This window comes from Candoia aspera, chromosome 2 (genome assembly GCF_035149785.1).
Source record: "Candoia aspera isolate rCanAsp1 chromosome 2, rCanAsp1.hap2, whole genome shotgun sequence".
In the NCBI taxonomy this organism is placed as follows: domain Eukaryota; kingdom Metazoa; phylum Chordata; class Lepidosauria; order Squamata; family Boidae; genus Candoia; species Candoia aspera.
Genome location: NC_086154.1, coordinates 72,496,844 through 72,512,010, shown reverse-complemented (window position 1 = coordinate 72,512,010; position 15,167 = coordinate 72,496,844). Strand labels below are relative to the sequence as shown.

The following is a 15,167-nucleotide window of genomic DNA, read 5'->3' as shown; positions in this document are numbered from 1 at the left end:
ACATTATACAATGACCTTCCAAACTTTCCTTTAACCGATTCTTAGTTCGCAATACCGTGTTTTATTTTGCACTAAGCAGTTTCATAGAAAAACAACTTCAAGTGAAAGGAATATACCAAAGTGCCTGTGGGAGCTATTAGCAGACAGAAAAAACTCCCCACAGAGAGTATGTTTTTCATGACAATGATTATCAAGAAAAGACTCAATGGCAAGTCAAAGATACACTTCACAGAACAGCAGTGGTGACTAAATTTATAGAAGAGAAACACAAGTAAGAACAGAGATTTATTGGAAAGCTTTAATGATGAAAGACAACAGCCACTGTTTTACAGACGACGACCACGGCGACCACCCTTTCTACGAGTGCTGTCTGAAGGAATGGGGGTAACATCCTCTGTGGAGAGAAAAATGTTATTTTTGAGTATTATTTTCATTCTTTGCATATACAAGCCTTCAAAAATCACAGAGGTATAATACGGAAAATAATACTTTAAGGGAGAAGAGGACAGTGTTCAGAACATAATACTAAGAACATGAAGTTTCATGAGACAGATTATACTTCCCAATTTAAGTTTCTGAAATTTCAGGATGTGAAAGTCCAAGACAAGGCAAGTCTGCAGAAGCTTTAAAAAAGTTACTAGGAAAAGCTAGGGCTACACACAAAAAGAAGAATGAATTTTATTTCCAATGTGAAGGAGACACACTGTGTTTCAGAAGTTCTGTCAGACTGTTTTGGATGAGCTGCAGTTTGGTGGAACTGAAGCCTGGAATATTTTGGTTGTTCCAAGTTTGGGCTGAAACAAAGTTTAGAGTGTGATTCTCCTTCTCTGTTCTGTATGGCCTGCGTTCCAGCTAGTCTCTCAAGGCTTCCCAGCATCTGATCTGCTGAAGTTATTGGCTTCCAGCATAATATATCCAACTAGCACTTTCAGCAACCTCCTGATCTTTCCAGAGCCTTCTTGTAAGGACCTCCCCTTAGCTGCCACCAAACCCCTTGGCTTCAAGCATAGCACATCCCACCAGTCCACCCCCGAACCCCAATCTTCCAGCACCTTTCTTTCTTTCTCCCACTCAGCCACTTTACCACAAGCCACGTTTTTAGCTTTTTCCATCACATCCCCCCTGTCCCGCGTATTTTGGCTTGTGCTTCAACCAAACACATGTTTTAGTCTGGACACCCTGGCTGTTCTGTGCTGGGACAATTTGTACTGCTGCTCTCTGAAAGATCCAGCTGCAAGCATTATCAACGTGTAACTCAATTCCTTCTGCTGAAGGCCCTAATTACCTGCATCCTCTCTTTTTCTAATGTCTCCTTTCAGTATAGATCAAATACTGTATCTAGCAAGAACTTTGCAAACATTTTGCAAACCAAAGTAAATGGTTTGTCTGTCAAGATAAACTAATGGGATAAAGCAGCAACTATATTTTCTATAAAAGTGACCCCAGGAGATACACTGTTGAAAACCTCCTTCCACAGGAAACTTACCAATGCGCCCAATCTTCATGCCAGACCGAGCCAGAGCCCGAAGAGCTGACTGAGCTCCAGGTCCGGGAGTTTTTGTTCTGCAAAGGAAATAAAACATAAATTAATGAAAACTGAAACGGGTCTTTATTGACTTAAGGATTTATTTCGAAACCGCGCGGCGGGGTGAGCTCCCGTTGCTCGTCCCAGCTCCTGCTCACCTAGCAGTTCGAAAACATGCAAATGTGAGTAGATCAATAGGTACCGCTTCGGCGGGAAGGTAACGGCGTTCCGAGTCGTCATGCTGGCCACATGACCCGGAAGTGTCTATGACAACGCCGGCTCCAAGGCTTAGAAACGGAGATGAGCACCGCCCCCTAGAGTCGGATTCGACTGGACTTTACGTCAAGGGAAACCTTTACCTTTACTTTAGTGGTATTAAGGGGCAGCATCAGCACAGTAATTTTTTTCCCTTGTCAATTTACAGCAGTGAGGAAGAGAATGAAGGTGCAACATGACTTCAAGCTTTCTAGTTAATTACTATTGGTAGCAGAGTGCCACATTAGGTAGACTGTTGGTCTGATACAGCAAGACTCTTCTTTTGCTAAAACAGCTGCTATAAATTGTAAAACTAAGGTAAAATCAAAAGATAGGAAAATCATTGAAATGTTCTTCAGGCCACCTATTTAGAATGTTTCTAAGCGCAAGCCCCTTTTGGATATTTATTCTGTATTCAGTTTAGTGAAATGCATGCCTTGTTGTTGTCTGCTTTTGTTAAACCAATTCTAATTAATTAACTGAACTTCTGACCCACCCCAATCGACTCTGGGTGACACATGGCAGAATAAGTTACAGGCAGTCCTCATTTAGCAACCACAATTGGGACCAGCAACTCAATCGTTAACTGAAGTGGTTACTAAGTGAAACTGTGACTGTGCTTATGATCTTACTTCAGTTTTCCTTTGCTTTACAGACCTGCAAAGGTTGTAAATGCTAAGATTGATTGTAAAGTTACTTTTTCATCACCACTATAACTGCAAATGGTTGCTAAATGAGGCAGTCGCTAAATGAGGACTACCTGTACATAAGAATCCTAAAGAACCATGCAATTTTATCCCTATCAAATACTGACAGTGCTCAGTTAGCTTGGCCCAAAGGAACAGAACTGTCTTCATTTGCTTCTGAAAAGCAAGGAGGATTAGGGCTAACCATACTTCTTAAGGTCAGAGAATTCTATAAAGTGGGGGTGCTACAGAGAAGGCATATCTTCCTGTCCGTGTATATCACAAGAAGTGGGAACACTCAACAGGCCTTTTCTGAGGACTGGACTGGACTGGACATATTCAATTTTTGCAAGATAGTGCTTAATTTACCCTGGTGTTGCACTGCATAAAGTAATGAGCACTTTGAACTGGGCCCAGAAGCCTACTGGTTACCAGTTCAACAACCTTAAAATAGGTGTTATTCTATGCTGGCATGGGTGTCCTACAATAGTCTAGCCACTGAATTTTGAAGCAGCTGTAACTGTCTGATGCAGGTAAGGCTGTAACTGACACATCAACTGAAGCTGAATAAATCCACCCCCTTGGCCACAGTTTCCATCTGCCGCTTGAGCAGGAGTGAGAATCTAGGGGGACAAGTCACACCTCCTTTGGGGAAGTGTGGTTTCACCCAGAGTATTTGTAACAGTAACAGTTACTGGGGTGCCCAGATGTTTATTGACATCTAGGTAGTAGATCTAAATACTAGCTCAGGACTTCCATACCATTTCCAGCCCAAGGTAGCAATGTATAAATGGGTGTCATCAGCATATTTTGATGATTTAATTTTGAGCATAATAAATAATTTGAGCAATACATACATACATACATACTGATAATGCCTTACCATAAATTTGTGGATGACCTCTGCTAGTGGTTCCAAATATAGGAGAAAATGCCAAACACCCAAGGGCATGAACACTTCTCACCCACAGGCACCAACTCTAGCTACTCATTCAAGTACCTGTCCCAATCCTTGCATTCCCAGGATACCATGGACAATGGTTTCAAACGCTGCTGAGAGGTCTAGGACTGTTTCCCTCTACCCCCTCAAGATTCCAACAAAGGCAATCCATCAGAACAAACAATGCCATCCCTGCCTCATATGCAGGGTTGAGAACTTCCCTTAAAGAGAGAAGGTTGAAGACCAGGAGAAAGTTATAAAGGATGGTTTGATCTATGGAAGTCTTCTTTAGGAGAGGAAGCAATTCCATCTGCTTCAAAGTATATGGCAGTGCCATTTCCCCCAAGGAAACACTGACTACCTCCTGGAACTAGTTGCTCACCTGATGCCTAGCTGTCCACAGGAGCCATGAATGGCATGGATCAAGCCTAAACAGTAAATTCAAACTCCAGAGAACTCTATTCCCTTATGCTGCAGTAAAAACTAGTAAAATTTCAGATTTCTTTAACAAGGATATAGTATAAAAACAACATAACATCAAATCAGCTAAATACCCATAAATATTTCACACCACATTACAGATAGGTATTTGCATTCAGAGTAGCAGGACATTCTTCCAACAGCTGCAGACACATCTCCAAATATTATTCCACAGAATAATGCTTTCTATTTTAAAGTCTCTCGGTAATACCACGTAATGCTAGAGAGGTGTTAAAAGACTTTATTTAAATAAAAATATTCTGAAGGCAATGAAAGGTAGTACATGTGCAGATATACACGCAAGGGAGAGATAAGCGGAGCACCTGCTCCACTTACCTATTTCCACCCGTAGCCCGCAGTTTGATATGAAGGGCAGTGATTCCCAGTTCCTTGCATCTCTGTGCTACATCCTGAGCAGCCAGCATAGCAGCATAAGGAGAAGACTCATCCCTGTCGGCCTTCACTTTCATGCCACCAGTTACTCGGCAGATAGTTTCCCTGAGAAAATAAGAAAGCAATGCATTAATGGAGGAACTTAAGCCCAGCCTTCCTTTCACCAAAGACAAAAAGCATACAGTTACCTGAATGTAATTTCTTTGCCAATTTGTTTTTAAAATTCGGATAAAGCAATTCCCAGGTCTTACCACCTGCTTGATTGCAACTATCATTACATCTCTTAGCAGAAACAGTAGAGGTATCCACAATGTTTAGCTGCCCCATAGGTTCTCAGCCATTCCAGTGTGGCTGGAACCAAACAGGCTTCTACACAAGGAGCTTCCAAGAGTATACACTTCACCTAGGCTTCACCTATGGTAATAAAATATAATGCTATGCTCCATGGAAGTTACAATGCGAAGTAGACATATGCCCCAGTGGACAGGGTGAAAGAGTTTCCTCTGAGTCCAGGCTTAGGGAATATTATAGGCCTGTTGATAAGGGTGAAGTCTTGAAATCCTATTGCCAAGATCTTCTACTACAATCTTGTAAACATTATCCTTTCACAAGTGGATGTGATACTCACTTGCCAGACAGGTCAGTTACATGGACAAATGTATCATTGAAGGAAGCGAAGATGTGGCAGACTCCAAACACATTTTCTCCTTCCGCAACCTGTGGTCCCAAGCTTATAACCTGTTCTTCCTTCTTTTCCTTACCTTTACGAGGTGCCATTTCTGTATAAAACAACAAATTATGGAAGAGACAGAAGATTATGAAGCACTTTCTATTGAAGTAGACAAACTATAAAAATTAAAATACCAGGTCAACCATATAAAGCTGATTCACAGCTATCTAATGAGATACTTATACTTAGCTACAGTGGGGATTATTTCCCACTTTGACCTTCAATGAAGTAGCGGACACTCTTTCTTGAACTGGGAATACACTATGACTTCCTGCCTTGTCTGAGAACTGCAGGGGTCATGGGCAACAATCCTGTGACATCAGCATGGCACAGCCAACATTTTCAAAACCTTTGGGAAAATCAGCCCATGACTGACTTAAGTTAATAACAAGCTTGTGCTTAAGGGACTCCCTTTTCCCCTTAAACTCATCCAAATTATCCAGAACAGGCTGCAAAATTTGACCCTCAACATAAACAGTCCACAAGTTGTTTATCCTTATAGTAACCGCTGAGCTGCTGATCGGAAGGTCGGCGGTTCGAAACCGCGCGGCAGGGTGAGCTCCCATTGCTCGTCCCAGCTCCTGCTCACCTAGCAGTTCGAAAACATGCAAATGTGAGTAGATCAATAGGTACCGCTTCGGCGGGAAGGTAACGGCGTTCCATGTCGTCATGCTGGCCACATGACCCGGAAGTGTCTACTGACAACGCCAGCTCTAAGGCTTAGAAACGGAGATGAGCACCGCCCCCTAGAGTCAGACACGACTGGACTTTACGTCAAGGGAAACCTTTAAGAGGCTTCCATTTCAGAAGAAACCCTACATAGTTGGCATTTTGCTTTACACTTCAAGCAACTCGAGATTCAATTGCTTAAAGTTGGGTGGCTTTAAAAAGTAAACGAGAGATGATGGAGACTTCCCGATTATCAGATTCATGAGATAATGGATCCTGTGCAGGAAGGTGTGCTGTCAGAACTACATGCAATAGAAAAGCATATGACATATACACATATAATTTAGGTAACCAGTTTCTACTGTATTCTCTGTTAATTAATCACTTTTTCTTTGCTTCATGTTTCTGAACGATAAGCAAGACCTTCTATCACATCAATCATGGGCTGACAACTCATGCTCAGGTTACCTATAACTGAATTCTAAAGGTAGGTCCTCTGATCCTTCCTCCCTCCTTCTAAAGCATCAGCTTGTACAGACCAAACAATGGGATTGATTTGCTCTTATGTATCTGTGGAAAATATTGAAGAACTTGCACAGTGTAGTAAGTCCAAATGTTGGCTAAAATATACATGATGTATTCAGCAAGTACTAACAAAATCATCATAAGATAATCCAGCAACCAGAATCTGGCACTCTTGAGCACAACAAATATTGTAATATTTTACCCTGATCTTTCTTCTATCTTTCTTCTATTTTGAGACTAATTTTCAATTACTAAACAAGCTGGAGTCAATACTGTGCACAATGATTGGCAGCAGTTCTTTAGGGCTTCAGGCAAGAATTTCCCAGCTCTACCTGGAGATCTGGAAGTGAACCAGAAATCTTCTGTAGGCAGTGAATTATAGGCCCTCCAACACAGGATACGGATGTTATAAATGTTAAATGTTCCCCACTTCCCTCTTCTGTTATTACATAGTTAAATGTTTTATGTAAATGTTATTTACATACACACATAAATAAACTTATCTAAATGTTATTACATAACACATAAATAAGCTTAGAACAATGACCTGGGCATTTCTGTACAATTACTTTAATATTTAGTACCGTACTTGTGAATTATATTGCCTTCATACGAATTATGCAGGCTGACAACTAAAGGTCTATTAATTTTGGATGCTATATACTCACATGAGAAGAGAACACTACTCAAATAGTGTTCAGTGAAAGAAACACTGCAGTTCTAAACGAAAGGGCTGCATTGTGACTAGGTAGAACTTGCAACACCAATGGCTGCTCTATCCATTACCCACTGAATAATTAAATAAGAGATTGTATATGCAAGGAAGTATGGAAACCCAGATAGCAATGATGGCAGAAAAAAGTTTGGGATATGGCATCTCATGGAAAATCTAGCAATTTCAACATTTCCTACTATTGTTGTAAGTCAAGTTCCCAGTTCATATGAACAACAAGAATTAATGTTTTATTTTCTGATAATCACACAAATCTGATGAGAACTTTCCACACCAGATAAGATACAGTACTCTGCTGTTATATGACTTGGACCATTAACTCTACAGTCTACAGTTGTATTAGGTTACTTAAATCTCACTGCCTTCTCAAAGATGTAAATTGCCAATTTCTCAAATGTATTATGAATGTAGCAAGCTATATGATGTTTTTAAATAAAACAGGAAGAATCTGAACTTAAATATCCTACCAGTCAGATACGAATCCCACCTTTTGCAAAGCAGAAATGATTCCAGCATTAAATTCATGTGTACAGGCTCAGAAATATGTTATTTCTAGTCACTAAAAAGCCCTGGGAGCTAATTAATACAACTATCTTCCCTTCTCAAAACTCCTCTACACTCAAAGGAGGGAGAACAGCTAGTTCATAAAAAGGGAGCCTTATAAACAAGTTTAAATAGGTGGCTTTGGACACTTTTCAGCCTCAGCTCTTTATGTTCGATAAGACTACAGACTAGTTGCATGTTTCCTCTGAAAGGACTTCTCTCTAAAGAAAAAGATACACAGCTTAGAATGAACCTTCGCCAAGTTGGGGGAAAGCCGGCCGAAGAGACCCAAGCCGAGAAACCAACCATCCCGGGGACCCGGCCGATACAGGGTTTCAAGCGGCCAGTCCAAGCACCCATCCGGGCCTATCCACCCGGCCTCCTTGCAGCGGCGGAACTGCTCTTTTTCCACCGACCGTTGGGCGAAGGCCAAGGCCCCCAAGCTCGCCCTCCCTTGCCTTCCCAGCGCAGTTAGGGATGAGGAGCCCACTGACGGCACCGAGGGAAGCGGAGAGAGCCGGACACGCGAGGATGGGTCTGGATAGAAGAGCGCCCGGCAACTTACTCCAGCGTCTCTGCAGGCGGCTACCAGCACCGGAAAGAAAGAGAATAGCGTCACGAGGGCAGGGGTCATGCTCTACCACCCGGAAATACTATCGGGAGGCAGGCGGTCCCCTTCCTCCAAAGGAGACGTGGCTTCATTGGCATCATTTGCCTTAGGAGCAGCTAGGGGAGCCTGCCTTGTGCTGAAATGGCGACCAGAGTCTAGAAATTCCTCCCATCGTTAAGAGGAAAATAAAATCTGCAGACTTGCTTCCACTGACCGGGAGGGGGCTTTTCCCTCCAGATGTCGGGCGTCTCTCTGACATCAGCGCGCGCCGAGCGTTGAATGAGCGCCCGGCACAAAGATGGAGGTGCAGAGCGCCCTGTCCGAGGATAGCTGATTTGCATAATCGTGATGCTCCCGCACGCGAGGAACGGGATGAACCAATGGAGACGGTCCTGTGTTTTACAGGATTCTCCGTCGTGCACCTGTGAAGCATGAGAGCCATGAAACACGTGTGGGAGAAGTCTGTCACCCGAATTAGTGTATTGTGGGGTATAACCTTAAGAGGCCTGTTTGGGGTGACCGCTCCTCCTCATTTTAAAGGAAATGTCTCTTGCTTTTGGTGATTTGGCCTGACTGTTCAGAAAATGTGCTCACTAAGCAAATGCCTTGAGTTTCTCCGCTTAGCTCAATGGTTCTCAACCATGGCAACTTTCAGATGTGTGGGCTTCAATTCCCAGAATGCTGGCTGGGAAATTCTGAGAGTTGAAGTCCATACATCTTAAAAGTTGCCAAGATTGAGAAATGCTGGCCTAGCAAATGAAATACATGACCTTGGCATTTACATTACAAGAAATGTTACAAAATGTAGTCAGTTGGAAACATTTTTGTGGTGTCAATTATAATGATCACAAAAAGTAGGTATGGTCTACGTTCCGTCTTTTTAAGAATTATGATAAAGCTCCTTCACTTAGGGCTGTGTTTCTTAACCTTGGCTGGCTGGGAAATTCTGGGAGTTGAAGTCCACACATCTTAAGTTGCCAAGGTTGAGAAACGCTGACTTAGGGTATCTGATCTGGGTTGCAAAAATCTGGATGAACACTAGATGGCAGCAAAGAGATACAGAGATAGGTTTTGACAACCCAGACCTGGTGGTCTTACTCGGCCTACACTCATTATTATTTATTATCTGAAAATAATAATATTGCTTACATCATATTAATTTATTTGTTTGTTTATTTATCAAATTTTGCCACCGCCCATCTCCCCCCAAAGGGGGGACTCTGGGTGGTTTACAACCAGGATAGCTTTCCATTTGACATTAATACACTGATATGAATACCTGTGGATAGTTTGTAAAATGAAACAAAAATTATGAGAAACCTACATTTTGGATTAGATTAAAAGGAATATTTAAAAAAGAATTGGAACAGAAACGTAATAATTAATATGAAAAGAAAAAAAATCCCTAAAGCCTCGTATAGACATAACTTTGAGAAAATATGGATTTTAATTAACTTTTTAAGGAGAAAGAAAACCCATGGTCTCACACAAACCTTGGTTAAGACATTTCAGAGTTTTGCAAAATTCATTCTTCTCTCTCTCTCTCTCTCTCTCTCTCTCTCTCACACACACACACACACACACAGAGTTGGAGATTGCATCACCTCTTTGCACCTATAAAACTGTTTTAACCACTAGAGCAAATGATGACAGATAAGGGAAAGGGTCTTTATCTGTTTCTCACCTGGCCTATTGTTACTCTTCACTTCAAACATAATAAATGTCTGTTAGCATTCACTGATAACTAGATTAAGCTCATATTCTATATCTAAGAAAACTATGAATATTTTACTTTGTTTTAATGGAATATTCTGCAACTTAAATACTTGGAATTCTTTTAGCATCATGCTTATATTCAGGAACACATAATTTAATAAGGGTTTCTGCTGAATTCAGATCTCCACAAAACAGAAAAATAAGTGTTTATTTCTCTCTCTTTCTCTCCCCCACTCCATATACATACGTACATTCAGATTTAAAGATGATAAATATATATATATCAGGCTATTAAAATTACATAACTTTCTTCAGTTTCAACACTTCAATTCCATTTTTAAATAGCTGAAGTTCCTAGTTCCTTCAGTTGTGTTGTATCTCCAGCACAGAAAGGATGAGAGCCAACCTTTAAAACATTCCTGAAAGGATCCAATAGACTTGAAAGAGGTTGGGATCTTTTTCCTGAACTAAATGAGTTTTTAGGTCAGAAGAAACATTTCTAATATTTCTTAAAAAGCCATTTGTTGGACAATGTATAATACTCCATTCTTCTACTTATTTTTGTATATTGTCCAAATTTATTTTTGATTTTTAAAAAAATGTTTAATAATAAATTGTCAGTTTAGCTTTAATAAAGGATGAAAAAGACTCTTTTCAGTCAAGATTAAGACGTGGGCATTGAATGAAAACTGCGTTAGTCACTCTTGTTGGTAACCTATAACAGTGCTTAGATGGGAGAAGTGAAACCCTCCTAGATCTTTTGGTGGCTTTTGATACCATTGGCCATGGTATTCTTGTAGATTGGCTACAGGAATTAGGAATTGGGGGCACCATTCTTCAATGGCTTAGTTCCTTCCTAAATGAGCATTTCTAATCAGTATGGATGGGATGCCTTAGGATTCAGATCCTCTCCCCCATTTTATTTAGCATCTACTTGAATCTGCTGGAGGAGGTTATCCAACAGTTTGGGATTAAGTATCATCAATATGTGATACATCTTGACAAGTTGTCCTGGAAATACAGGGGATGTCATAACCTAGTATTGTAGGCTAAAAGTGTCTACAGGGGAATAAACAGGTTAAGACCTAGCAAGACAGAATGGTGGTGGGTTTGGAAGATACGGACTCTGTGACAATGTCAACTTTACCTGTAGCTGGGGTTATGCTCCCCCAGAAACAACTAGTGTGCAATCTGAGGTGCTCCTGGACTCTGTTCTTACTGGAACATCAGGTGGAAACTGTGGCCAGGAGGGCCTTTGCCCAGTTTCTGCATGTGGGCCTGTTGTAACCATTCTTGAAGCAGGAGGCACTGACTAGACTTGTTCATCATCTTGTGACCTCACAAGTGAACTACTGTAATGCATTCTATATAGACTGCCTTCAAAGACCTCCTGAAAACTATAGCTGGTACAAAATGCATCAGCCTGCATATTAATCAGGCTAACAATATTACAGGAGTTTGTCTCCAAGTGTAATTCAAGGAGCTGGTGAGCACTTCTAAAATGCTACATGGCTTGGGGCCTTGGCTTCGAGACTGCCTGCTTAGTGTGCCTGTGCAGAGAGTTTACTGAGAGTCCCTACCAGGCCCAAGGTGTGTGGAGAGGGGACACAGAGCCAAGTATTCTCTCTCTTGTGGAATGCCCTCCCACCAGATAGAAGAACCATACCATCTCTCCTCATATTCAGAAAGTCTTTTAAAATGTGGCTTTTTAGATGAGCATTTGGGGACTAAGGTGAGATATATCCAAATTAAGATGAACCTGGCAGCTTGATGTTATATTATGGTTTTATGATGATATCATTATTATAGTTATGTTGAATCTATGTTGATAGTATATATTATTAGCATTGTTTTATATAAATGTCTAATACATTTTAATTTTTTGTAATATATATTATGCTATAGACTGATTAGAGTTGTATGACTGAAGTGTCACGGATGAAATAAATAAATAAAGGCTTTCTCCAACACATTAAATGCCTCTGGAGTTTATGAGACTGGGTCAAACAGTGTATATAAGAAAAGTTTTTGATGTATGAATTGCCATTTAGCTTTTCTAGGTAAATTGCATCTCTTTGTAAAATCTCAAAAGTTTTCAAAGTATCATTACTTAGTAGTTGATCCCATTATAACAATCCCATTATAAGCCCATATTTTATTTTAAAAAAATATTACCAGACATTTAAAAATAAGAATTACTTCAAAGGGTCAATTATTCATATAAGGAAAGGTAAAATTTCTTAATTTTCTGCCCAAAAAATCCCAAATGCCTCTGACTCCCTTCAGTGCTGGAAAAATAACTCAATTCCTACTGTAATTAGAACCAAGAAGTTCCCAAGATTGTAAGGATACTAAATTAGAGCTCTCAAGCTGAGCCCGTGAAAATTTGTAGTCAAGATTGTTTCCATTCCAATACATGATTGCAATTAACAAATAAGACTAATGGTTGTGTTTAAAATTAAAACCATAAAGACATAACTTTAACAAGGGTATTCTCAGTATTTCTTCCAACCATAAAAATGTAACCATTAACTTATGAATCTCTTTGAAAATTTAAAGTGGAATCAACATAGGCAATACTATCAAAATAAGTATCATTCCTGATGCAAAATTCATTTTTACACCATTAATTCTTCCCCACAAACTTAAGAATATTTCAATATCCTCTTTTATTTGGGTGATACATTTTGTCCACTAAACTGTATATTTAATACTTTTTGGACAATATACAAAACCTATTTTTTCCCTTGGAACCTTCTTGCCAATCAGTATAACTGACATACTACAATTTATGTCAAATTTATTCTGGTGTAGGTGGGGTTTTTTGTTTATTTGTTAGTTTCTGGTTTTGTTTAGTTGGTTTTTGTTTTTTAAAGTCCCATTTTCCCCCCACTACATTTTCTGAGATGTCACCCCCCACTTTTCCCTAGGTAGTTTAGTAAAGATCCCCCTCCTTTTTTTTCCTCCTCATTAAATAGCTCTTTTGGTATCATAGGTTTTTTAAAATAGTTTTATACAATAGTAATATATATTATATATAATATACAATATGTAATAATATATTGCCATTTAGTTTATATACAGTGCTACAAATAATCATGTTTTTAACAGGAATGTTTAATGTTTTTAAAGTTTAATACAATATATTCAAAAATAACAGATGATGTGTTTCAATATATTAACAATTTCAAGGCACACATTTTCTGCTGCTCTGAAATATATTACTTGCTGTATGCAAGTGTCAGCATCTGGTGGTGTTGTTATAGGTTAGGGTAGTTGATTATCAGTGACAAAATATATGACATTAAATAGGTTTCTGATCAAAATGTTCTACAGGTAAGCTGCAAGTCACTAGTATATCTCTGCAAGATTTTATTTAGTTTCTTATTATTTGTATATTGATTTGGCCAAATTTTGTAAAAGCTCTGGGAAAATGCAGTAACAAATGAGGAGGAGGAGGAGGAGGTGGAGGAGGAAAAGAGCCATAGCTGTGGGGCAGATATGGAATATAGCTCTAAATGGTTTCTAGCTGGCTTTCTGTTCAGGCCATAACCCCAAGGAAAGTAAACCTTATAGGAACCTTATAGTAGGTTCTTCAGATGTTTATAGAACTATTATAAAACTATTCTCTATGAAATGGGCATTCGAAAGCTGAATTTGAATTCTGAATCTACCCCAATCCTATTGACTGGAGCACACTGAATTATGCTGTCTTTGCCCTTCTGTTCCAACAAATACAGAGATTGCCCATATGAGCAGGCTAAAACAAATTACTGAAAGTATAGGTTTTAAATTGTAGCTCAGGAGAAATCAATGGAAAATGTATTAAGCATGTCTATAAGCACCATCATGACAGGCAGAACAATTTATCAATCATTTCTGCCCCCTTAAAAGTAGATACATAGTCCACTGAATGGCCCCAAATGTAAGAAACAGAACAATCAGGATTTTTGGCCAAGAAGTAAACATGTGGTAGCAGAACTATGTATGTACTCACTGCCATTCCTTTTATTATCCTTTTCCATGTCAGGTATTCAGGGAACATTTTACATCTCATTTATTTTTCAAGGTAGTGCACTTAATGAGTTTACAAGAGGATGGTTCTGCTGTCTCTCAACCATCTGGAACAAATCTTCCTTTCTTTGCCTTAGTTATAAGAGACAAATATTTCAAAAGGATCTTTCAACTATCACTGGTCAGTCTGAGTCTTCTTTTATTAAGAAGACTTAATTTTATTCTTGTTTCACAGGCCTGGATGGATTTACACAGGATAGTGTGAAACCATATTGCAAAAAAAAACGTAATTGCTTTGTGAACTTGAATAGGGACTCTTCATAGGGCTATCATATCTGAATAGGGAATCTTCATAGGGCTATCATATCTGAGGTACAAAAGTCCAGAGAACATTTAGATGGTACAAAGAGACGCAAAAAATTCTAACTCACCTCATTGTCATCTGGAGTTTTGTTGCCAAGATATGCTAGGCTTATTTTTTCATCCTCTACTTCATTGATGATTAAATAGCTACACTCTATACTGCCTATTTTTCATTTCACTCTAGTGGCTTGCTGAAAACCCACGAGTGATTGAAAGTGCTGGAAAGAAAAGGCTGTCAGAACATACTTAGAGGGTTTGCCTGTCAGTATGTTCTGGTAGCCTTCAGTCACAGAGCAGTCACAGACTTGCCTTTGTTGAACTTGGTTAAATTTTGCTACTTATTTAAATAGTTTGAAGACAAACTATTCTTCTTGGTATAGGACTAATTCTAAATTCTCACATATTAAAATTAGTGTACTGTAATGAACTCCTTAGTGCTGGACCACGGGGGGCAGTGGGGGGCAAATGGTGGCAGATGGGTCATGATGTCATGCTTTAAATGACCTGATTGGTGTACTCCGGCCAGACATTATGATACAATCAGGTCATTTGCACAATGACCTCAGAATATGTGTCTTGTCATTTTGACATCATCATGGCTTGTTACGACTGCTCTGTCTTGCTGTGTTCAAAAAACTTATTTCCCAGTGCAAAGGAGCTCATATGTACTTGCTTTATTATAAAATCCAATGGATATTTTGCTAGGAAGTTAGTCTTCATTTAGTGACTGCCTCACTTAATGACCATTTGCAGTTACAATGGTAATGAAAAAGTAGCCTTACAACCAATCCTTGCATTTACAACCTTCACAGGTCTGTAATGCGAAGGAAAGCTGATTTAAGTTCATAAGCACAGTTACAGTTTTACTTAGTGATTGCTTTGCTTAATGACCAAGTTCCTGGTCCCAATTGTGGTTGCTAAACAAGGACTACCAATAAGGCTGTTCCAAACAGAAACACTGAGAAACCACAATTGAGTAACATCC

General features: G+C 39.5%; 1 protein-coding gene across 1 annotated transcript; it reads right to left on the bottom strand.

Annotated features, from left to right (window-relative positions):
• Nucleotides 1–284: 284 nt before the first annotated feature.
• Nucleotides 285–8,195, bottom strand: RPS14 (ribosomal protein S14). The gene is made up of 5 exons (XM_063292193.1): nucleotides 8,045–8,195; nucleotides 4,908–5,058; nucleotides 4,223–4,384; nucleotides 1,487–1,563; nucleotides 285–394 (listed from the first exon to the last, which is right to left on the bottom strand). The coding sequence occupies exons 2-5, from the start codon at nucleotides 5,054–5,056 to the stop codon at nucleotides 327–329; spliced, it is 456 nt and encodes a 151-aa protein (XP_063148263.1). The 5' UTR covers nucleotides 5,057–5,058; nucleotides 8,045–8,195; the 3' UTR covers nucleotides 285–326.
• Between the last annotated feature and the right edge of the window lie 6,972 nt (nucleotides 8,196–15,167).

Coding starts and splice junctions, on each gene's coding strand:
- RPS14 (XM_063292193.1), bottom strand. CDS start 5,056: ATGGCACCTCGTAAAGGTAAGGAAAAGAAGGAAGAACAGGTTATAAGC. Junction 4,385..4,907: donor GTAACTGACCTGTCTGGCAA/GTGAGTATCACA, acceptor TTATTTTCTCAG/GGAAACTATCTGCCGAGTAA. Junction 395..1,486: donor CATGAAGATTGGGCGCATTG/GTAAGTTTCCTG, acceptor TTCTCTCCACAG/AGGATGTTACCCCCATTCCT.